The following is a 24,534-nucleotide window of genomic DNA, read 5'->3' as shown; positions in this document are numbered from 1 at the left end:
GGCTGAAGGCTACAACGTTCTCTGGGGCTGTGAGAGACAGGAAGTGTGTGTTTTAACCCAGACTCTCCATTCCCACCCAGACTTGGCTGGCCTGATTTAGTCACAGCTCGGCCTGACCTGCCCTGGCTTAGGAGATGAGAGTGTGACGATCTGAACCCCAGCAGGAGAGCTCAGAGGAGAGCTGTGTGAGGTTGCAGCTCGCTGCTGCAGCCCTGCCAGACCAGGAGAGTCCTCTCTCAGGTCTGAGGACAGCAGACTGGGAGAGTCCTCTCTCAGGTCTGAGGACAGCAGGCTGGGAGAGTCCTCTCTCAGGTCTGAGGACAGCAGACTGGGAGAGTCCTCTCTCAGGTCTGAGGACAGCAGACTGGGAGAGTCCTCTCTCAGGTCTGAGGACAGCAGACTGGGAGAGTCCTCTCTCAGGTCTGAGGACAGCAGGCTGTGTTCAACACAGTCATCATGCTGCTGAGCGCTGTGAATTTGTGATGTTTAAAGTGAGGAATAGGGACAGAAATGTATGTATAAACAGAGAGCAATGCATATTTAGCTGACTTGAACAGGTGGGATATTGAATGGAAGATTCCATTCCAGAAGAGAATCCAGCACAGCACTTTAGACTATGAATGCCCTGTGACACTCAGCTGTGAGGCTGTGTTGAACACTCAGTGTTCAGTGCTGAGGTGGTCTTGTGACGCTGTGTTGAACACTCAGTGTTCAGTGCTGAGGTGGTCTTGTGACGCTGTGTTGAACACTCAGTGTTCAGTGCTGAGGTGGTCTTGTGAATGCACCAGTAGAGCTGACTTGGTATTAAAGACAGAGAAAGTGTGTCAGGGAGCAGTGGTGTGTGTGTGTGTGTGGAGGTGGAGTGTGTGGGGGTGGAGTGTGTGGGGGTGGAGTGTGTGGGGGTGGAGGTGGAGTGTGTGGGGGTGGAGGTGGAGTGTGTGGGGGTGGAGTGTGTGGAGGTGGAGTGTGTGGAGGTGGAGTGTGTGGGGGTGGAGTGTGTGGGGGTGGAGTGTGTGGAGGTGGAGTGTGTGGGGGTGGAGTGTGTGGGGGTGGAGTGTGTGGAGGTGGAGTGTGTGGGGGTGGAGTGTGTGGGGGTGGAGTGTGTGGGGGTGGAGTGTGTTGGGGTGGAGTGTGTGGGGGTGGAGTGTGTGGAGGTGGAGTGTGTGGAGGTGGAGTGTGTGGAGGTGGAGTGTGTGGAGGTGGAGTGTGTGGAGGTGGAGTGTGTGGAGGTGGAGTGTGTGGAGGTGGAGTGTGTGGTGCTCGCTGGCCTCAGCTGTGTTTGGGCTTTGGGTTGTTATCGACTCTAGTCCCCCTCTGGTGGAAATGGTCTGGTGTCGAAGTATGGTGCTAGCTATGGTGCCAGTATGGTGCTAGCTATGGTGCTAGCTGCACCATGGGACACACACACACCATATGATTTCCCAGCTCATTGGCTCCCAGAAAACAGCACTGGAGTTTCCCTACGTTGCTTTGTTACAGTTCATCTAACCTGGCAGGTTTTGGTGCAGGTCTAGTGGCTGTTGTGTTGCCCTCTGTGACATTGCTTGTAAGAAGGTCTGTACGAGTAACAGGATCTCTCTCACACAAACAGCCTGCAGCTGGTGAACAGTTAAAGTACACACAACACGTCATCCTGCCTCCTCTGGTCATCCTGCCTCCTCTGGTCATCCTGCCTCCTCTGGTCATCCTGCCTCCTCTGGTCATCCTGCCTCCTCTGGTCATCCTGCCTCCTCTGGTCATCCTGCCTCCTCTGGTCATCCTGCCTCCTCACGTCATCCTGCCTCCTCTGGTCATCCTGCCTCCTCTGGTCATCCTGCCTCCTCACGTCATCCTGCCTCCTCTGGTCATCCTGCCTCCTCTGGTCATCCTGCCTCCTCTGGTCATCCTGCCTCCTCTGGTCATCCTGCCTCCTCACGTCATCCTGCCTCCTCTGGTCATCCTGCCTCCTCACGTCATCCTGCCTCCTCTGGTCATCCTGCCTCCTCTGGTCATCCTGCCTCCTCACGTCATCCTGCCTCCTCTGGTCATCCTGCCTCCTCTGGTCATCCTGCCTCCTCACGTCATCCTGCCTCCTCTGGTCATCCTGCCTCCTCTGGTCATCCTGCCTCCTCTGGTCATCCTGCCTCCTCTGGTCATCCTGCCTCCTCTGGTCATCCTGCCTCCTCTGGTCATCCTGCCTCCTCTGGTCCTTATCTGCTCCCTCTCTGTCGGGACGCCAGCAGGGACAGCATATGCATCATTGCCTCGATTATAGCAGCAGAAATGGACCCTGCCTCCGAGCAATTCCCTTCTTGGAGTGACCGTGAAGTGAGAGATGGAGGGAGGGAATGATAGAGAGTGGGGAAGGGGGGGGAGTGAGGGTGAAAGTGGAAGATAGGCAGGAAATAGAAAATGAGAGGGTGAGAAATGTCATGGAGGGGAAGGGGGATACAGGACAGGAAGCAGACAGATAGGGTTAGAGGGATGCAGTGAGAGAGAAAGGGTTAGGGTTAGAGGGATGCAGTGAGAGAGAAAGGGTTAGGGTTAGAGGGATGCAGTGAGAGAGAAAGGGTTAGGGTTAGAGGGATGCAGTGAGAGAGAAAGGGTTAGGGTTAGAGGGATGCAGTGAGAGAGAAAGGGTTAAGGTTAGAGGGATGCAGTGAGAGAGAAAGAGGGAACATTAAAAAGTAAGATGTGGGAGGGATCTGTGGTGCTGTGAGCTGTAGCCTGTCAGTCACCTCAGCCGGGGGGGGGGGGGGGGGGGGGGATCATCACCCTCTGTTCCATGGTGATATGATGTCAGAGGCTCCAAGGGGCAGGGCTCTGTACTGAGGCAGGGCTCTGTACTGAGGCAGGGCTCTGTTCTGAGGCAGGGCTCTGTACTGAGGCAGGGCTCTGTTCTGAGGCAGGGCTCTGTTCTGAGGCAGGGCTCTGTTCTGAGGCAGGGCTCTGTACTGAGGCAGGGCTCTGTACTGAGGCAGGGCTCTGTACTGAGGCGGGCTCTGTTCTGAGGCAGGGCTCTGTTCTGAGGCAGGGCTCTGTTCTGAGGCAGGGCTCTGTTCTGAGGCAGGGCTCTGTACTGAGGCAGGGCTCTGTACTGAGGCAGGGCTCTGTACTGAGGCAGGGCTCTGTACTGAGGCAGGGCTCTGTACTGAGGCAGGGCTCTGTTCTGAGGCAGGGCTCTGTACTGAGGCAGGGCTCTGTACTGAGGCAGGGCTCTGTACTGAGGCAGGGCTCTGTACTGAGGCAGGGCTCTGTACTGAGGCAGGGCTCTGTACTGAGGCAGGGCTCTGTACTGAGGCAGGGCTCTGTACTGAGGCAGGGCTCTGTACTGAGGCCTGGAACGGCCCCCTCTCCTGGACTGCTAATCCTCATCATCCTCACTGTCATCATCATCCTCGCTGTCGCTATAATCACCTTAGCCTTAGCTAGACTTACCTACCTCACAGCAGGAGGAGAGACGGGTGGACACTCCAGGCTTCCACCGGTAGCCTCTGGGACAGGATTGTACCAGCCTGGGATGGAGAAGGTCCAACCGGAAGTGGAAACCCTAACAAACAGGAAGTGGACACCCTAACAAACAGGAAGTGGACACCCTAACAAACAGGAAGTAGACACCCTAACAAACAGGAAGTGGACACCCTAACAAGGTGGATTATTTACCCATGAGCCTCATTGTTGTTGCAGTAACTGGTCCCCCCTCCCTGCAAGGTATCTCTCCAGCTGCACAGCTCCTCTCTCTCTCTCTCCTCCTCTTGGATGGAAAGTGTCTATATTGCTCTCTTTATCCACAGAACAGCTCCTTTTCTCTCTGTAGACCTCAGCTCTCCATCCAGCTGTGTATACTGTGTGAGCTGCACCAGATGAATGGCAGGCGGGTGTGTGTGTTTGTGTGTGTTTGTGTGTGTTTGTGTGTGTTAGTGTGTGTTTGTGTGTGTTAGTGTGGTTGCGGGAGCGTGCGTGTGAGATTACTCTGTTGCAGTGTGCGGAACCTTTGTTCTGTTCCAGGAGACACAGATTGCCTTTTGTGTTGGGTTTGTTTAGCCATCATCAACCACAGCAGATAGTTGAAGGAGCCTTCCAGTGCAGATGGTTGCAGCCAACCAGAACCACAGCAACTCATCACTCTCTAGCTCTGAAGGACACAGCTCTGAAGGTGCAGACTAGTAGGAGAGACTAGTAGGAGAGACTAGTAGGAGAGACTAGTAGGAGAGACTAGTAGGGGTGACTGGAGGAGAGAGGATGTAAAACAGTAATGCAGCAGAGAAGTGGAGGCAGATTGTGATTAAGACAGGAGGCTAACTTGCCAAATCGTCTCTGGTCCAATCTCCGATCCTCTCGGTGTTAAAGCGGCCATGATAAGATGTTCTACTGAGATTAGAAACATGGCCATCACAGATGAAGCAGACTCTACTTATCTCTCTCTCTTCCTCTCTGCTCCCTCTTTCCTCCTCTCTTACTCTCTGGCTCACTCTTTCCTTCCTATAGTTCCCTCTCTCTCCCCCCTCTCCCTCTCCCTCTCTCCCTCTCTCTCTCTCTCTCTCTCTCTCTCTCTCTCTCTCTCTCTCTCTCTCTCTCTCTCTCTCTCTCTCTCTCTCTCTCTCTCTCTCTCTCTCTCTCTCTCTCTCTCTCTCTCTCTCTCTCTCTCTCTCTCTCTCTCTCTCTCTCTCTCTCTCTCTCTCTCTCTCTCTCTCTCTCTCTCTCTGTTTTGCGTGCCAAAGGCTGGCGGTCCCATCAGGCGACAGATGACGGCTTCTTTAATGGCATTTTAATGATCTAGCAGAGAAGCTCTGCTTTCATGTTTCAAATGCAAAGAAATGAAATGTCCTCAGTCCATCTTTTTCTGTCACCAGCACGTTTCATCTGGAAATGTAGTCTTGTTGCTTTTCTGTTTAGTTAAGTCTCACAGGCCCTACAGCTCAGGGACATCTGCTAATAAACCCCCATACAGGAATATTCCACTCTCTCATTAACTGGATTTTTACCTTTTTTGTTTGACCGCCACCTTGTTTATACATATCTGTATAATATTCACCAAGTATATAGTGTGTATACATAATATTTATTTATACTATAATATATTAGTGTGATCCAAAGAACTACTTCATCCATATGTTTCCCCTACTCCAGATGATTCCATGTTTATAACCATGTGTACACAACAGCATGGAGAATGTGCTTCATTCTATCATCTTTCCTGACAGGAAATTTAGCGTAATTTCTGCTGCTCCATAAGCCATTGTCAGTGCATGTGGCATGCAGCCATTAGGGGGCTGCTGTTGGGAACTTGCTTTTCCATTATCCACGCAGGAATTCTTTTTATAGACTCATTTAAATGACTGCTTGTCACTTATCAGCTTGAATATAACTCCCTCCCTCCCAGCTCCCTCCCAGCTCCCTCCCAGCTCCCTCCCAGCTCCCTCCCAGCTCCCTCCTCTCCCTCCCAGCTCCCTCCCAGCTCCCTCCTCTCCCTCCCAGCTCCCTCCTCTCCCTCCCAGCTCCCTCCTCTCCCTCCCAGCTCCCTCCTCTCCCTCCCAGCTCCCTCCCAGCTCCCTCCTCTCCCTCCCAGCTCCCTCCTCTCCCTCCCAGCTCCCTCCTCTCCCTCCCAGCTCCCTCCTCTCCCTCCCAGCTCCCTCCTCTCCCTCCCAGCTCCCTCCTCTCCCTCCTCTCCCTCCCAGCTCCCTCCCAGCTCCCTCCTCTCCCTCCTCTCCCTCCCAGCTCCCTCCTCTCCCTCCTCTCCCTCCTCTCCCTCCCAGCTCCCTCCCAGCTCCCTCATCTCCCTCCCAGCTCCCTCCTCTCCCTCCCAGCTCCCTCCTCTCCATCCTCTCCCTCCTCTCCATCCTCTCCCTCCCAGCTCCCTCCTCTCCCTCCTCTCCATCCTCTCCATCCTCTCCCTCCCAGCTCCCTCCCAGCTCCCTCCCAGCTCCCTCCCAGCTCCCTCCTCTCCCTCCCAGCTCCCTCCTCTCCCTCCCAGTTCCCTCCTCTCCCTCCCAGCTCCCTCCCAGCTCCCTCCTCTCCCTCCCAGCTCCCTCCTCTCCCTCCCAGCTCCCTCCTCTCCCTCCCAGCTCCCTCCTCTCCATCCTCTCCCTCCTAGCTCACTCCTCTCCCTCCCAGCTCCCTCCTCTCCATCCTCTCCCTCCTAGCTCACTCCTCTCCCTCCCAGCTCCCTCCTCTCCATCCTCTCCCTCCTCTCCATCCTCTCCCTCCTAGCTCACTCCTCTCCCTCCCAGCTCCCTCCTCTCCATCCTCTCCCTCCTCTCCATCCTCTCCCTCCTCTCCCTCCCAGCTCCCTCCTCTCCCTCGCTGTCTCTCTTTTGCTCTGTCTCTCTTTCACCCATCCTATTTTTTCCAGCTGTCTTTCTTTCTCACTGTATGTCTGTCTAGGATGGGCAGGGAGCAGAGCTTATTCCCTCTGCAGTCGAGGGCTCAAGGCCCCAGGCTGCCTGGATGCAGAGTTGCATCAGACCTGCAAGTCATTGCAGCCCTGTTCTTCCCCAGATCTCTGGTGAAACAAGGTGACTTTGTGCTGCATTTCCACTGAGTAATTACACTGTGTGGTTCCTCCAGGTCTGTTCATGCAGCCAGCCTGCCCCAGCATGCAGCTCGCTCCTGAGGCCCAGTCCTCTCAGCCAGCCTGCCCCAGCATGCAGCTCGCTCCTGAGGCCCAGTCCTCTCAGCCAGCCTTCCTCAGCGCACAGCTCACTCCTGAGGCCCAGTCCTCTCAGCCAGCCTTCCTCAGCGCACAGCTCACTCCTGAGGCCCAGTCTTGGAGGCCTGTTCTCTGTACTGCAGACGTCCTCTCACCCCTGCTGTCTCTCCCAGCGTGCGCGGTGCTCACCTGCTCGTCCAGGGCTCCTGCAGCACGCTCCAGTGACTGCTGCACTGTCAGGACTCATCGCCACTTCATGAACACACACATTTCCAGTGGTTAGAGAGAAGCCATCTGCCCTCGTTACTCTAAGTATTTTCAACTAACTCAGCAGACCTCTCTGTCAGAGCCCTCCCCCACCAGCAGCCTATCCGAGGTTTGAGGTACCCAGAGAGAGGGCTTCTCCCTGGGCTGCCATGCCCGTCGCGTCACAAGGTCCTGTCTGGCTCCTCCCTCTTTATTAAGGGAGGGAACAGGGGCTGGCGACTAGGGGCTGGCCACTAGGGGCTGGCCACTAGGGGCTGGCGACTAGGGGCTGGCGACTAGGGGCTGGCCACTAGGGGCTGGCGACTAGGGGCTGGCGACTAGGGGCTGGCGACTAGGGGCTGGCGACTAGGGGTGTTTGTTGTGGCTGTTTGCTGTGAGGGGCCGCCACAATTCAGATCCTCAGCTTGTCTGATTCTCAAAAACTCATCTGTCACCTGCAGTGGCAGGTAGCTCGAGTGATTACAAGGACTGTCCTTATTGTCCTCTTTCTTTATAATGGGACTGAATAGAATGCACGAGGAAGGCTGGGATCAGGAGTCTGTAGAATCAGTGTCCAGTGTCACCTCCACTGTGCTTCAGAAACCGACTGAAAACCATCAAGCAAAGTCTGATGGTTCACGGACGATTGAAAGTTGTGAACCTGAATGTGCTGACACATTCCATACGTGTAATTTCCTGTTCCTGTCCAGAAGGGGAAGAGAGGTTGCACGATTCATGTTTATCACATGCACTTGAATAATCCCCAAACATTTTCATATTTTCATATGCCCTCAGTGGTTTATTTTTAGACCTTCATATCTGGGCATTAGCGTGTGATTATGTGTCAGTCCCGGTTTGAACTTAAAAGCCCTCCAATCCCATCATCTCAAACTGCCACCCCCCCAGGCCCCGCCTCCCCATGCTGCCCAATCAGACCCTGGGGTGAGGGGGCATGATGAGCTGCTTCAGCCAGCCAGCGGCCATGCCAGCCTTGCCCAGCGCCTCCAGGCCCCGCCCTCCTCCATGCCCCGCCCTCCTCCATGCCCCGCCCTCCTCCAGGCCCCGCCCTCCTCCAGGCCCCGCCCTCCTCCTCATGACTGGCTGCTCTGAGGAGGCTCACAGCTGTGGATACAACGCGGCAATCATACTGATTAGTGTCATGGAAAGAGCTCAGTCCCTCCATCTCCTGTCCCCTGGGGAGCAGGCTCCGTTTCAGGGCAACTGTGGAGACTCTTCTGTGGGTCTCCTCTGGAACTCCAGTCCGGTCGTGGCTGAGTCTCGTGTCCTGCCTGTGCTGGGCTGACGGGGGGCAGGCTGAGTCTTGTGTCCTGCCTGTGCTGGGCTGAGGGGGGGGCAGGCTGAGTCTCGTGTCCTGCCTGTGCTGGGCTGACGGGGGGCAGGCTGAGTCTTGTGTCCTGCCTGTGCTGGGCTGAGGGGGGGCAGGCTGAGTCTTGTGTCCTGCCTGTGCTGGGCTGAGGGGGGGCAGGCTGAGTCTTGTGTCCTGCCTGTGCTGCAGCCATGCGAGCGTGGTGCCTTGTGTCATCTGTTTGTCCTGTGCCCGGCCAGAGACAGGATCTGATTCAGCGTGGACCGGCCGGTTGACTGACTCTCATTGTGACCCAGAACAATGACTGGAGCGGTGTGTTGTCACAGCGCTGTCTGCTGCCCATTGTCCTCTCCCTCCTTCCATCAGCCCTGCCACGGGCCAGGCCCGCATGCCTCCATAAGCAGCCGCCTTGTTTAATGGTCATTACTGCTGCGCTGGCTCTGGCGCTGGGCGTCATTAAGCTGAGTGGAAGTGGCCCGTTATGTTTCAGCCCCAGCTCTGAAAACACACTGGAACTATGCATGCAGATAGCCTCTCTCTGTATGTCTCGCTCTCTCTCTATCTCTCTGTGTGTCTCGCTCTCTCTCTATCTCTCTGTGTGTCTCGCTCTCTCTCTATCTCTCTGTGTGTCTCGCTCTCTCTCTATCTCTCTGTGTGTCTCGCTCTCTCTCTATCTCTCTGTGTGTCTCGCTCTCTCTCTATCTCTCTGTGTGTCTCGCTCTCTCTCTATCTCTCTGTGTGTCTCGCTCTCTCTCTATCTCTCTGTGTGTCTCGCTCTCTCTCTATCTCTCTGTGTGTCTCGCTCTCTCTCTATCTCTCTGTGTGTCTCGCTCTCTCTCTATCTCTCTGTGTGTCTCGCTCTCTCTCTATCTCTCTGTGTGTCTCGCTCTCTCTCTATCTCTCTGTGTGTCTCGCTCTCTCTCTATCTCTCTGTGTGTCTCGCTCTCTCTCTATCTCTCTGTGTGTCTCGCTCTCTCTCTATCTCTCTGTGTGTCTCGCTCTCTCTCTATCTCTCTGTGTGTCTCGCTCTCTCTCTATCTCTCTGTGTGTCTCGCTCTCTCTCTATCTCTCTGTGTGTCTCGCTCTCTCTCTATCTCTCTGTGTGTCTCGCTCTCTCTCTATCTCTCTGTGTGTCTCGCTCTCTCTCTATCTCTCTGTGTGTCTCGCTCTCTCTCTATCTCTCTGTGTGTCTCGCTCTCTCTCTATCTCTCTGTGTGTCTCGCTCTCTCTCTATCTCTCTGTGTGTCTCGCTCTCTCTCTATCTCTCTGTGTGTCTCGCTCTCTCTCTATCTCTCTGTGTGTCTCGCTCTCTCTCTATCTCTCTGTGTGTCTCGCTCTCTCTCTATCTCTCTGTGTGTCTCGCTCTCTCTCTATCTCTCTGTGTGTCTCGCTCTCTCTCTATCTCTCTGTGTGTCTCGCTCTCTCTCTATCTCTCTGTGTGTCTCGCTCTCTCTCTATCTCTCTGTGTGTCTCGCTCTCTCTCTATCTCTCTGTGTGTCTCGCTCTCTCTCTATCTCTCTGTGTGTCTCGCTCTCTCTCTATCTCTCTGTGTGTCTCGCTCTCTCTCTATCTCTCTGTGTGTCTCGCTCTCTCTCTATCTCTCTGTGTGTCTCGCTCTCTCTCTATCTCTCTGTGTGTCTCGCTCTCTCTCTATCTCTCTGTGTGTCTCGCTCTCTCTCTATCTCTCTGTGTGTCTCGCTCTCTCTCTATCTCTCTGTGTGTCTCGCTCTCTCTCTATCTCTCTGTGTGTCTCGCTCTCTCTCTATCTCTCTGTGTGTCTCGCTCTCTCTCTATCTCTCTGTGTGTCTCTTTCTCTGTCTCTCTCTGTCTCCATGGCTGGAAGGTCTGGTCATGGCTGGGTCATTGTGTTATTGGGCTCTGTGCTACACTTGCTGCTGAGTATGACAAGCTGTTAATGGATGTATGGATCCATATTGGTGTGTTCACTAATGACTGTCCTGAGTTATGCTGGGGGAGACGGAGGGGAGGGTGCCTGTGAATCTCATTCTCTCTCTCTCTCTCTCTCTCTCTCTCTCTCTCTCTCTCTCTCTCTCTCTCATTCTCTCTCTCTCTCTCTCTCTCTCTCTCTCTCTCTCTCTGTCTCTTTTTCTCCCTTGTTTTCTCTTTGACACTTCCTATTTCTCTCCCCCCATCTCTCTCATGCTGTTTCAGAGGACAGGGCTAATGTGGATGGTAATAAGAGTTGTTGCCACCTGAGAAAGGGAGGGGACCGAGAGAATGACGTGTAACTGCAGGGGAGAGAGAGGAGGAAGGGCGAGAGAGGGAGGGGAGAGAGAGGGAGAGAGGGAGGGGAAGGAGGGGAGAGAGGGAGGGGAAGGAGGGGGGAGAGAGAGGGAGAGAGGGAGGGGAAGGAGGGGAGAGACAGGAGGAAGGGTGAGAGAGGGAGGGGAAGGAGGGGAGAGAGAGGGAGAGACAGGAGGAAGGGCGAGAGAGGGAGGGGAAGGAGGGGAGAGAGAGGAGGAAGGGCGAGAGAGGGAGGGGAAGGAGGGGAGAGAGAGGAGGAAGGGCGAGAGAGGGAGGGGATGGAGGGGAGAGAGAGGAGGAAGGGCGAGAGAGGGAGGGGAAGGAGGGGAGAGGAGGAAGGGCGAGAGAGGGAGGGGAAGGAGGGGAGAGAGAGGGAGGGGAGGGGAGGGAGGGGAGGGGAAGGAGGGGAGAGAGAGGGAGGGGAGGGGAAGGAGGGAGAGAGGGAGAGAGGGAGGGGAGAGAGAGGGAGGGGAAGGAGGGGAGAGAGGGAGGGGAAGGAGGGGAGAGAGGGAGAGAGGGAGGGGAGAGAGAGGGAGGGGAAGGAGGGGAGAGAGGGAGGGGAAGGAGGGGGAGAGAGAGGGGATAGAGGGAGGGGAAGGAGGGGAGAGACAGGAGGAAGGGTGAGAGAGGGAGGGGAAGGAGGGGAGAGAGAGGGAGAGACAGGAGGAAGGGCGAGAGAGGGAGGGGAAGGAGGGGAGAGAGAGGAGGAAGGGCGAGAGAGGGAGGGGAAGGAGGGGAGAGAGAGGAGGAAGGGCGAAAGAGGGAGGGGATGGAACGGAGAGAGAGGAGGAAGGGCGAGAGAGGGAGGGGAAGGAGGGGAGAGAGAGGAGGAAGGGCGAGAGAGGGAGGGGAAGGAGGGGAGAGAGAGGGAGGGGAGGGGAGAGAGGGAGGGGGGAGAGAGAGGGAGGGGAGGGGAAGGAGGGGAGAGAGGGGAGAGAGGGAGGGGAGAGAGAGGGAGAGAGGGAGGGGAAGGAGGGGAGAGACAGGAGGAAGGGCGAGAGAGGGAGGGGAAGGAGGGGAGAGAGAGGGGAGAGACAGGAGGAAGGGCGAGAGAGGGAGGGGAAGGAGGGGAGAGAGAGGGGAGAGACAGGAGGAAGGGCGAGAGAGGGAGGGGAAGGAGGGGAGAGAGAGGAGGAAGGGCGAGAGAGGGAGGGGAAGGAGGGGAGAGAGAGGAGGAAGGGCGAGAGAGGGAGGGGAGAGAGAGGAGGAAGGGCGAGAGAGGGAGGGGAAGGAGGGGAGAGAGAGGGAGGGGAGGGGAGGGGAAGGAGGGGAAGGAGGGGAGAGAGAGGGAGGGGAGGGGAGAGAGGGAGGGGAAGGAGGGGAGAGAGAGGGAGAGAGGGAGGGGAAGGAGGGGAGAGACAGGAGAGAGAGGGAGGGGAGAGAGGGGAGAGACAGGAGGAAGGGCGAGAGAGGGAGGGGAGAGAGAGGGGAGAGACAGGAGGAAGGGCGAGAGAGGGAGGGGAAGGAGGGGAGAGAGAGGAGGAAGGGCGAGAGAGGGAGGGGAAGGAGGGGAGAGAGAGGGAGGGGAGGAGAGAGGGGGGAGAGAGGGTGAAGGGGAGAGATATGGGAGGAGGGGAGAGGGGAGAGAGGGGTGTCTCATTCTCTCCTTGCTCACATCCTTTCTGAATGTCAGAAATATGCCCCATCCTTGCTTAAACCACCAGCCCAACCTACTTGTTCTAAATCTGTGAAGGGCCATGAGCTAGTTTTTGACCCGGGTCATTATGGAGCTTCAGCCAGTTCCTCTTGAAACAGGAAGAACCTGGAGAGGACAGCTCCAGTTCTCGCAGGAAGCTGGGTGTCCTCCATCCTGCCCCAGAACAGGGGAAGGCAGGGGGTCTTGGACTGGCTTGAACAGTCGTGATGATGGGGCCTTCTGGCAGCACCAGATGTCTCTCCCCTCTCTCTTTCTCTTTCTCCTTCACCCTCCCTCCTCTTGCTATACTGTTTCTACTGTGGTTTGACCCCCCTGGCAAGACATGCACAGTCAAACAAGACAATTGGATCATGAACTTAGGAAGATGATGACACACAGTGACCCTAAAACCACCATGACCAACCTTGTTCAAGAAATAGGTTGACTCTGTATTCCAACTGCTGTGAAGGAGAATATGCAAAACATCCTCAAAGATGTTTAAGATGTCACACACATGACCTTGGTCGTTCCATTTGTACTGTAACCAATGAGAAGGAGGATGGAAGCTCAACCTATCAGTGTTTCCTTCCTGGAAAGGCTCTCTTCCTGGTTGTGTGTAGCTATCTGCTGCTGACTCACTGCTCCGGGCCTGGTCTGCTTACTGACTGTGAAATTGCATAGTTTGAATCCTGCATCTCTTACTCTACCTCTGCCTGTTGTTCTTCATCTGTTCCCCCTTTGCTCTCTCCTGTCAGATCCAGCCAGTGTTGTCCCTTACACACACAAATACACACCCACACAGCCTAACTCCTCTGAGGCACTGTATTGACCCCTGATCCTAGTGGCCTCCATTCCCCTGTCATCTCCTGATGCCTGCCCTCTCAGGACCACCTGACTGCACTGCAGGCCCACCTGACTGCAGGCCCACCTGACTGCACTGCAGGCCCACCTGACTGCACTGCAGGCCCACCTGACTGCACTGCAGGCCCACCTGACTGCAGGCCCACTTGACTGCACTGCAGGCCCACCTGACTGCACTGCAGGCCCACCTGACTGCACTGCAGGCCCACCTGACTGCACTGCAGGCCCACCTGACTGCACTGCAGGCCCACCTGACTGCAGGCCCACCTGACTGCACTGCAGGCCCACCTGACTGCAGGCCCACCTGACTGCACCGCAGGCCCACCTGACTGCTGGCCCACCTGACTGCAGCATGTGTTCAGAGGTTTTCACAGACGTGTAGGACGGTGAGCTGAAGGGCTTTAATCTCCCTCCCCGGCCCTATTACTGATCCTCCCACACACCAGCGTTGATGCTCCGCAAGCCCCTGAACACACACACACGCAGCCCCTGAACACACACACACGCAGCCCCTGAACACACACACACACACAGTGAAGGAAGAGGGCAAAGGAACACGATGAGACAACCGCATCAGATGGTTCAGTCTGTCCTCAGATCCCTGTCCTCAGACCCCTGTCTCTCTACAGCAGTATGTGGTGTGTGCTGGTCTCTCTACAGCAGTATGTGGAGTGTGCTGGTCTCTCTCCAGCAGTATGTGGTGTGTGTGCTGGTCTCTCTACAGCAGTATGTGGAGTGTGCTGGTCTCTCTCCAGCAGTATGTGGTGTGTGTGCTGGTCTCTCTCCAGCAGTATGTGGTGTGTGTGCTGGTCTCTCTACAGCAGTATGTGGGGTGTGCTGGTCTCTCTACAGCAGTATGTGGGGTGTGCTGGTCTCTACAGCAGTATGTGGTATGTGTGCTGGTCTCTCTCCAGCAGTATGTGGTGTGTGTGCTGGTCTCTCTACAGCAGTATGTGGAGTGTGCTGGTCTCTCTCCAGCAGTATGTGGTGTGTGTGCTGGTCTCTCTCCAGCAGTATGTGGTGTGTGTGCTGGTCTCTCTACAGCAGTATGTGGTGTGTGCTGGTCTCTCTCCAGCAGTATGTGGTGTGTGTGCTGGTCTCTCTCCAGCAGTATGTGGTGTGTGTGCTGGTCTCTCTCCAGCAGTATGTGGTGTGTGCTGGTCTCTCTACAGCAGTATGTGGGGTGTGCTGGTCTCTCTCCAGCAGTATGTGGGGTGTGCTGGTCTCTCTACAGCAGTATGTGGAGTGTGCTGGTCTCTCTACAGCAGTATGTGGGGTGTGCTGGTCTCTCTCCAGCAGTATGTGGTGTGTGTGCTGGTCTCTCTCCAGCAGTATGTGGAGTGTGCTGGTCTCTCTCCAGCAGTATGTGGAGTGTGCTGGTCTCTCTACAGCAGTATGTGGAGTGTGCTGGTCTCTCTCCAGCAGTATGTGGAGTGTGCTGGTCTCTCTACAGCAGTATGTGGTGTGTGCTGGTCTTCAGCTGTGTGTCTGCTGGTGTCAGGGAAAACTGTGGGATGGTCCTGCTTCCTCAGGAAACTGCAGAGCAGCACTGCGCTGCCTGGTTTGCTGTATTGATGGCTGGCTGGCTGGCTGACTGGACCGCTGGCTGTGTGGATGGAGGGGTTGGTAGCTGGCTGTCATCGTCCTGCTGCAGTGAAGTCTCCTAAGGACTGATCCAGAACCGGGGGAGGAAGGCAGATCTCTGGTGTCTCTAGAGGCAGGGAAGAGAACAGAAAAAGAGAGAGGGGGGGGGGGGGGGGGGGAGAGAGAGAGGGGAGAGAGGGAGAGGGGGGGTAGGGAGAGAGAGATAAAGGGAGGCAGAGAGAGAGATGCAGGGGGTGGAGGTATTATCACCAGGACCATGCCAAGTCTCCAGTTGGTGTTAAGGCATTCTCAGTGCACCTTCAGAGGTTAAACAGGGGAGGCGTGAAAAGAGGGCTGGCCTAGGCCAGAGAGAGAGAGAGGGGTGGGGAGAGCAGAGGGCTGGAGGCTTGCAAAGGGACACAGGGCTGGAAGGAGCAAGCCTAGAACAGGCTGCTTTGTCTGACCCACATGCTAGGAAGGTAAGAGAGTGAGTTTGTGTATGTGGGAGAGAGTGTGTGTGGGGGGGGAAGGGTGATAGGGCCAGTATATGTGACAGGGTTGTGGGTAGAAATTGTGTGTGTGTGTGTGTACACAAACCTGTGTGTGTGTGTGTGTACACAAGCCTGTGTGTGTGTGTGTACACAAGCCTGTGTGTGAGACATGCTGCAGTGCTCAGAGCCTGATGCTCTCATCCCAGAGCAGCCACTCTGCTTGGATAATTAGACGAGTCAGATGCTGATTTGGGCAGCTCTCTCCCCAGAGCCAGAGAAAAAGGCAGTACTCACCGTTTCTGCACGGCCGCAAATGATGCTTATCTCTGTGTGGGCTGTGGGGGGGAATTACCATGTTTGTGTGTGGATTCATTACAGCATATAATGTGTCAGTGTCTTTTACTATGTGTTATTTAGTGTTTCATTACCCACGGTGTCTGCCTTACTGCTGCTCCTCCTCCCTCCACCCCTCATCTTCCCACTGCTGTGGTGGTCATTAGGAGGAGCAGCCTGGCTCACACACAGCATTTCTAACCCTCGTCTGCCGGTGCTGTGTGTCCTGTGTGTGTTGCCTTAGGAGCTGCAGTTTGAGCGGCTGACCAGAGAGTTGGAGGTGGAGAGACAGATTGTGGCCAATCAGCTGGAACGATGCAGACTCGGGTCCGAGTCACCTGGTGCTGCTAGTGACAGGTAATGATCAGAGACACACACACAAATATATCACACACATATCACACGAATACACACCAATATATCACTCACACACACGGACATATCTCACGTGCACACACATCACACACTCGCAACCGTATTACACACACGTTTCTAACACTGACACATTGACACATGGTGCCTCCAGCTCTCAGCAGAGAGGATGCATGTGCCCTCCTTGTGGCATAGCAACACAGCACCCAGCAGTGGGTTGGATTGTAAATATGGGATAATGAAATGTCCTTCTCATCCAATTGGTTGGGCTCCAGAGATGGTAGAAATGTCGTGTTATATGAATTATCTGACTGAAAGCCCCAAAAGGTATTTGTAGAGAGGATACATTACATTGGTGCAATTTCCCCCTTGGGATCAATAAAGTACCACTCTATCATTGTACTCTGCTTTATTCTCCTCTGCATCTCCTCCCCCATAGCAAGGTGCTATACTCACTCAGATAAACTAAGGAGATCTATGTGCGCACTGATGTGTGTGAGTGTGTGTGAGTAAAGAGATGGTAAGATGTGTAGCGTGATCCATGCTGACTGGTGAGTGTGAGTTTGTGTGAGTGGAGTTACAGGTTGGAGAGGGGGTTAGCACCATGGTTACAGGTTGGAGAGGGGGTTAGCACCATGGTTACAGGTTGGAGAGGGGGTTAGCACCATGGTTACAGGTTGGAGAGGGGGTTAGCACCATGGTTACAGGTTGGAGAGGGGGTTAGCACCATGGTTACAGGTTGGAGAGGGGGTTAGCACCATGGTTACAGGTTGGAGAGGGGGTTAGCACCATGGTTACAGGTTGGAGAGGGGGTTAGCACCATGGTTACAGGTTGGAGAGGGGGTTAGCACCATGGTTACAGGTTGGAGAGGGGGTTAGCACCATGGTTACAGGTTGGAGAGGGATACAGTGTTTCCCACAGATTAGACAGCATTTTTTTTGGGGGGGGGGGGTCGTTACACAGAACGTTACACATAACTTTTTTCTAAATTAAATATACTCTATATGTATTAGCTATGTTGGATGCTGTCCTCCTCTCCTACTCTTTCTTCAAATCCTAAATAATCTATCTTTTTCCCTCCCTAACCCTGTCGTTGGCACCATGGTTACAGATTGGAGAGGGGGTTGGCACCATGGTTGCAGGTTGGAGAGGGGTTGGCACCATGGTTACAGGTTGGAGAGGGGTTGGCACCATGGTTACAGGTTGGAGAGGGGTTGGCACCATGGTTACAGGTTGGAGAGGGGTTGGCACCATGGTTACAGATTGGAGAGGGGTGGCACCATGGTTACTGGTTGGAAAGGGGGTTAGCACCATGGTTATGGTTACTTTAAGGAATTGAAAGAAGGGCAGGTTCTTAGAGCTGCAGGGGTAGTTATAGTGGTTGTAGGAGCCAATTGAGTCCTTTTGAGTATTTGATTTGAGATTCCAGTTTGTGTGACTGTTATTAGTAATGATTTAATTTGTGTTGAATTAGGATGTTGTAATTGTTTCTGAGTGTGTGCCCCCTATAGGTCAGACATTTACTGGCATCAGGATAAAGGTGTGACAGGCCAAGGAGAGGGGAGGGTTCCGGCCTGCGCATAGCATCATTGACTTTGTAATGGCTAAAACTTTGCTAATTTGTTTGACCACTTCTTGGGGTTCCGGTGATTGTATCTTGACGCGTGATTGGGAAGCGTGACCCGGTAAACGTGCAGAGCCTTGAACTGATTATAACGAAACAAGACAATACTTTAATGCTTTACTTTACTTTTGATGGAGCTTGCGAAATAAATGGAATCAAGTTAACTAAATCCACGTCTCTATTTACGGACTCTATTTAAATCACGCGTCAAGATACAATCACCGGAACCGCAAAAAGTGGTCAAACAAATTAGCAAAGTTTTAGCCATTACAGTGGTGGTTAATGGACTGGGACATTTTTAGGGGAATTGTTTAATGGACACGTTTTAGTGGCGGCCATTAATACTGGGTTCTCTGTTGGCTTTGCATATCTCACCTTAGACTGAGGCAGCCAGGGATGAAGTACGATAACACACAGACCGAACAAATACATATACGGAACATATACATTTAATACTAAATAGTGTTGGTGTGGGGCTGGTCCTCTGGAGGTGAGAGTGTTGGTGTGGGGCTGGTCCTCTGGAGGAGAGAGTGTTGGTGTGGGGCTGGTCCTCTGGAGGTGAGTGTTGGTGTGGGGCTGGTCCTCTGGAGGTGAGAGTGTTGGTGTGGGGCTGGTCCTCTGGAGGTGAGAGTGTTGGTGTGGGGCTGGTCCTCTGGAGGTGAGAGTGTTGGTGTGGGGCTGGTCCTCTGGAGGTGAGAGTGTTGGTGTGGGGCTGGTCCTCTGGAGGTGAGAGTGTTGGTGTGGGGCTGGTCCTCTGGAGGTGAGAGTGTTGGTGTGGGACTGGTCCTCTGGAGGTGAGAGTGTTGGTGTGGGACTGGTCCTCTGGAGGAGAGAGTGTTGGTGTGGGGCTGGTCCTCTGGAGGTGAGTGTTGGTGTGGGGCTGGTCCTCTGGAGGTGAGAGTGTTGGTGTGGGGCTGGTCCTCTGGAGGTGAGAGTGTTGGTGTGGGGCTGGTCCTCTGGAGGTGAGAGTGTTGGTGTGGGGCTGGTCCTCTGGAGGTGAGAGTGTTGGTGTGGGGCTGGTCCTCTGGAGGTGAGAGTGTTGGTGTGGGGCTGGTCCTCTGGAGGTGAGAGTGTTGGTGTGGGGCTGGTCCTCTGGAGGTGAGAGTGTTGGTGTGGGGCTGGTCCTCTGGAGGTGAGTGTTGGTGTGGGGCTGGTCCTCTGGAGGAGAGAGTGTTGGTGTGGGGCTGGTCCTCTGGAGGTGAGTGTTGGTGTGGGGCTGGTCCTCTGGAGGTGAGAGTGTTGGTGTGGGGCTGGTCCTCTGGAGGTGAGTGTTGGTGTGGGGCTGGTCCTCTGGAGGAGATGAGGTGAGTGTCCTCTTGTGTTGATGCTGACTTCCAGAGGCAGCAGTGTGAGAGCAGAGCCATCTCCCCCTGTGGAGCAGACCATACCAGCCCAGCATCTCCTTCACCACCCTCTGAAACATTAAGCCCAGAGATCTTCACACCTCTTAGAAGCAGATAGCGATCCCTCAGCATCAGTGTGTGAATGGTGATGTCCCCCTCGTGATCTGCTCCAGCAGCCCATCCTGACAACAACAGGAGGCAATGCTTCACCTGAGTGTTCTGACCATAGAGTTAATATAACTAGAGTAAGCTACTTTTGTCTTCCAAGATGGCGTCCCCATTCATTTCTGGGGGTCATTAGCTTTCATGACACCTTCCAGCGCTCCCCTTCTCTCTGTAGGCATCACACACACAGGCCAACACCAGACCTCCCACCCAACCAGTCAGGTGACCCCCCCTCCACCAGACCAGGATTATGGGTAGTAAACTGTCAGAGTTTAGATTGTTTTGTTCTAGCGCTGATCAGTCTCTACCGACCAACACTGCAAAGGGTAAGAGCAGGGTGAAAGAGAGGGAGGGATAGACAGAGAGACATTCAGACCAAAAGGGAAGATAGAGGGCGACCAAGAGCGAGAGCGCAAGGGAGATAGACACAGATGGATTGAGACAAACTTTTAATGACCTGCATCTCTTTAGCATGCTGATAGCTGTGCCCCGAGTCTCAGCTATCTTGACCAATCATCGTCGTCTCCCACAACTCTCTCCAGTAGGGGTTAAATCCCTACGCTGCTAACTGATCTCAGCCTGGTTACACTAGACTGCTGCTAACTGATCTCAGCCTGGTTACACTAGACTGCTGCTAACTGATCTCAGCCTGGTTACACCAGCATGTCTGTGGATCTCTATCCTCTATAGTCTGTGCCTGTTATGGTACTTCATATCTGTAATCCGATTAACAAAAAATTGCCAGTAAAGTAACGTATTACAGTTACAATTATTTTGTAATCAGATTACAGTAATCTGATTACTTGTAATCCATTACTCCCCAACCTTGCTTACCAGTATACCACCAACCTGACCAGTATACCACCAACCTTACCAGTATACAACCAACCTTACCAGTATACCACCAAATCTTCCTACCAGTTAGCCTGTGTGTGGATGTGGGGTTAGTCCTGTGTGTATGCTTGTGTTACACAGACAGAAAGCTTTGACAGGCCCTCTGCACACTTCTGGTTGTAGCTTGTGTGAATGACTCAGTTGTGCAAAGTGTTTCTCATGCTTGATTTCACACTGGTGTCACTTTGAGCGGGTGTACTGTGTTTTTGTGGCTCTCTGACTTTAATAAATATATTCTCCCTCCCTCTGTTTCTCTATCTCTCTCTCTCTGTCTGTCTCTTCTTTTGTCTTTCAGCTCGTCTGAGAAGTCTCTTCCCTGGAGATCTGCAGGTACGCTCCACTTCACATGCACCACTCCCCCAGTAGAGTACAGTCTAGCCCACCCCAGTCTAGTACACCCCAGTCTAGTACAGTCTAGTACACCCCAGTCTAGTACAGTCTAGTACACCCCAGTCTAGTACAGTCTAGTACACCCCAGTCTAGTACAGTCTAGTACACCCCAGTACAGTCTAGTACACCCCAGTCTAGTACACCCCAGTCTAGTACAGTCTAGTACCCCCCAGTCTAGTACACCCCAGTCTAGTACAGTCTAGTACCCCCCAGTCTAGTACACCCCAGTCTAGTACAGTCTAGTACCCCCCAGTCTAGTACACCCCAGTCTAGTACAGTCTAGTACCCCCCAGTCTAGTACACCCCAGTCTAGTACAGTCTAGTACCCCCCAGTCTAGTACCCCCCAGTCTAGTACACCCCAGTCTAGTACAGTCTAGTACACCCCAGTCTAGTACACCCCAGTCTAGTACAGTCTAGTACACCCCAGTCTAGTACAGTCTAGTACACCCCAGTCTAGTACAGTCTAGGACAGTCTAGTACACCACAGTCTAGGACAGTCTAGTACACCACAGTCTAGGACAGTCTAGTACGCCCCAGTCTAGCCCACCCCAGTCTAGTACACCCCAGTCTAGTACACTACACTCACTTGTATTTTAGGGGTCAGATTCAATGAACTGTTAGTATTTACTAGGCACAGTGTTAAAATTAAGTAACCACATCTCAGCAATCAGACCCAGTGTAAAGTAACCACCTCTCAGCTACCAGACACAGTGTAAAGTAACATCTAAGTTATCAGACACAGTGTACAGTAACCACATCTCAGCAATCAGACAGTGTAAAGTAACATCGAAGTTATCAGACACAGTGGACAGTAACATCTCAGCTACCAGGCAGTGTTAAGTAACCACATCTCAGCTACCAGGCAGTGTTAAGTAACCACATCTCAGCTACCAGGCACAGTGTAAAGTAACCACATCTCAGCTACCAGGCACAGTAAACCACAACTAGAGAGGGTACCATTTCTTGGATTGTTTGAATGCGAAATGAAAAACATCAAGTTTAGGCTGTGGCATTGAAAACAGTGACGTACCACACAAGCTTGAGTTTAAACTTTACATACATTCTTTAATGTAACGTTACTTACTGGACATGCATGTCTTGATTTGCTTAAATGTGCATGTATGATGCTGCTAGTAGTAGTACACCACGCCAACGTATTATGTTGTTTGTTGAAAACAAATTCAACGTAAGCGCTCTTTGGTGACGTTGTTGATTACGTTACTGTTGATCATCTGTCCATCATCGTATAAAGCCCGCCCTAGCAATTTCATTGGTCCGCCCAGATCCTGGTTTTATGTAGTTGTTCCCAATACGAGACCCTCCAGACCCAACTTCCCGACCAAATTTTTTTGTGGGCGGGGAGAAGTTGGGCTGGCAGCCAGGCTACCTAAACCGTGCAATGGAACGTAAATAAAAATACAAGCAACGCAATCGAGACCCAGACGAACAATTTGACACAGGCATTGTCTATGTAGTCCATAGACTGATCCTTAGGGGGCGAAAATAAACAATAATAATAATAATAATAATAATTATAATAATAATAATAATAATATATGTGAGAGAACAATGGTTGTGCTCGCCGAAGGCGTGAGCACACCCAACAATAATATATGTGAGAGAGCAAAGGTTGTGCCCTTGGCGAAGGCAAAGCATACCCAATGATATCGCAACTACAATGCAATAAAAACATCTCAACTACAATATTACATAGTAAAGGGCAGCAAAAGGCATTTCTTAAGTGCCGTGTGAGTGTAGTCATACCCAACACAAGACAGTGGAACAACAGGATCTCAAAGACAGCATGTGCAGGCGTCACAGGAAGTGATAAGCTGCAGGCGTCACAGGAAGTGATGTGCTGCAGGCATCACAGGAAGTGATGTGCTGCAGAGTGTTGATGTTGGTGCCATCAGGCTAAGCAAATCTCTCTAGAACGAGGGAGGGAATAGGTGTTTAGTTGAATTTTCAGCAAATGTTCCTCTCAGCAGCTGCGCTCCTATATGGTTCAGACCTGTTAAGCGTCCTGTGATGAGCATCCCATAGTCTCCGTATCCATGGCATCTCACCGATGCCTGTCTTCAGAACCAACAGTCACAGAACTCTCTCCTTATGGAATATCAGCCTTCCACTAACTACTCTCTCACCCCCACACTCCTCCCCTCCTCACTCCCACCCTCTTCCCCTCCCCAGCCTCTTCCCCTCACCCCCACACTCCTCCCCTCCTCACCCCCACCCTCCTCCCCTCCCCAGCCTCTTCCCCTCACCCCTACACTCCCCACCCTCCTCCCCTCACCCCCACCCTCCTCACCTCCCCACCCTCTTTCCCTCACCCCCTCCCCACCCTCCTCCTCACCCCCCCTGAAACCTTGTTTGTTCTGCATGGCTGCGGGCTCTTCTCCAGACTGAGAATGGGAAAACCATCATGAACAGCATGACGACTTGTGTATTTCATGGCTTATTAAACGTACGATGGAGCTACGTGACTTTCTCCCGTTGAAATTAATCTTTTCTTGTCGATCTTGTCAGAGGGCCTCTAGGGGAGGACTGGACATGCACAGGGAATATGAAGACTCCCAGCATTAGCTGGGCTGGCGTGTGACTGGTAGAGGAACGGCGTTCTGAAGAGCATAATGGGCATACAGAAGAGGCCTGTTTGTGATTGAAATTGATTCATCCTGCTGTTGATGATATACAAGCCTACAGCACAGTTGTTTTTCCTGCAACGTCAATCGACGACGATGTGTAATGAAATGAGAAAAGCATGATGGGATACGTGTCGATGATGAGATAAGGTTCTAGTTTACTGTTGTCTTTATGATGATGAGGGGAGAGAGGACAACCTGGTTCATCCAGTGCTGTGGTTGATGCCATTGGGCTGCTCTGTTCTATAGCAGGTGTATAAAATCTCTGCAAATCTTTTGTAGGTATATATATATATAACGTAGCTCGACAGTTCCACAGCAGGTTTGAAACTGGCTCTGCAGTTTAATAGTAGGTGAATGAACTAACTTCTATAGCAGGTTTAACAGTTGTAGTGAACAGTTGGAGAGGACATGTGGGGAGGATGGAGCAGGGGAGGGAGAGGGGGGAGGGGGCAGTAGAGGCTGGAGCAGGGGAGGGAGAGGGGGGAGGGGGCAGTAGAGGCTGGAGCAGGAGGGGGGAGGGGGGAGGGGGCAGTAGAGGCTGGAGCAGGGGAGGGAGAGGGGGGGAGGGGGCAGTAGAGGCTGGAGCAGGGGAGGGAGGGGGGAGGGGGCAGTAGAGGCTGGAGCAGGAGGGGGAGGGGGGGAGGGGGCAGTAGAGGCTGGAGCAGGGGAGGGAGAGGGGGGAGGGGGCAGTAGAGGCTGGAGCAGGGGAGGGAGAGGGGGGGAGGGGGCAGTAGAGGCTGGAGCAGGGGGAGGGGGGAGGGGGCAGTAGAGGCTGGAGCAGGGGGGAGGGGGGAGGGGGCAGTAGAGGCTGGAGCAGGGGAGGGAGAGGGGGGGAGGGGGCAGTAGAGGCTGGAGCAGGGGGAGGGGGCAGTAGAGGCTGGAGCAGGGGAGTGAGAGGGGGAGGGGGCAGGGGAGGTGTGGCAAAGTCTGCTAGAAGGTGGAGGAGATGTTTTCCAGTGTGCCGCCTCATTCATCAGAGCCTGTCAGGAGGCACTGCAGGTGCCCGCGGGCGACACACCATGCCAGGTATGTGTGTGTTGGGACCTCTGTCTCCTCTGTGAGTTTTGCTGTGGATAGGGGGACAAGCAAAACTGTTCGGTCATAAGTGCTTCCCTGCTTCTGAACAACCTGTTATCATCCAGTATGAATTTATCATGGTGCTTTGAAATGCAAACAGAAATGTCACAAATGCAAACGTTGGCTGTTTTCTCAGAGACATTTAAGTGTCCGCTCGCCCCGCGGTCGAGCTGTGACGTGAGACATGACATCATGATGGCCCGAGCTGTATTTACTGAAGTGCTGGCTGAAGCTTAGCCAATCAGTGCCGCGGTGTTGGTCGCCGGGCAGACGGCTTGGCAGAGGAGCAGGGTAGCGTGTGATTGGCAGTGCCAGCCTGACACTAGGCCTCAGTGTCACCAGATCTTTATGCAAACAGCCTTCCCTCCATAAGCCAGACCATGCCAAGCCTCCACACGCAGTACTGGGCCCATTCTCTCTGGTCCCACTTAGCTAGTGTTTTGTTGTGATGCAGCGTTGAACAGGGACGTGGCTGGGCCTGGTGCTGCAGGGACGTGGCTGGGCCTGGTGCTGCAGGGACGTGGCTGGGCCTGGTGCTGCAGGGACGTGGCTGGGCCTGGTGCTGCAGGGACGTGGCTGGGCCTGGTGCTGCAGGGACGTGGCTGGGCCTGGTGCTGCAGGGACGTGGTAGGGCCTGGTGCTGCAGGGACG

The 24,534-nt window shown here is 53.8% G+C and overlaps 1 protein-coding gene across 2 annotated transcripts in view; it reads left to right on the top strand.

The window, feature by feature from the left end:
- pkp4 (plakophilin 4) overlaps positions 1-24,534 on the top strand; it is a 78,784-nt gene that overhangs the window by 23,145 nt on the left and 31,105 nt on the right. For both annotated transcript variants that reach the window (XM_084689214.1, XM_084689213.1), the window contains exons 3-4: positions 15,616-15,728; positions 20,066-20,100. In XM_084689214.1, coding sequence (XP_084545340.1) covers positions 15,616-15,728; positions 20,066-20,100 — 148 coding nt within the window. The remainder of the gene's footprint in view (positions 1-15,615; positions 15,729-20,065; positions 20,101-24,534) is intronic.

The sequence above is a fragment of the Hypomesus nipponensis genome, chromosome 23, assembly GCF_054491055.1.
Source record: "Hypomesus nipponensis isolate SF chromosome 23, ASM5449105v1, whole genome shotgun sequence".
Taxonomy (NCBI): Eukaryota; Metazoa; Chordata; class Actinopteri; order Osmeriformes; family Osmeridae; genus Hypomesus; species Hypomesus nipponensis.
This window is presented reverse-complemented; position numbering and strand designations above follow the sequence as displayed.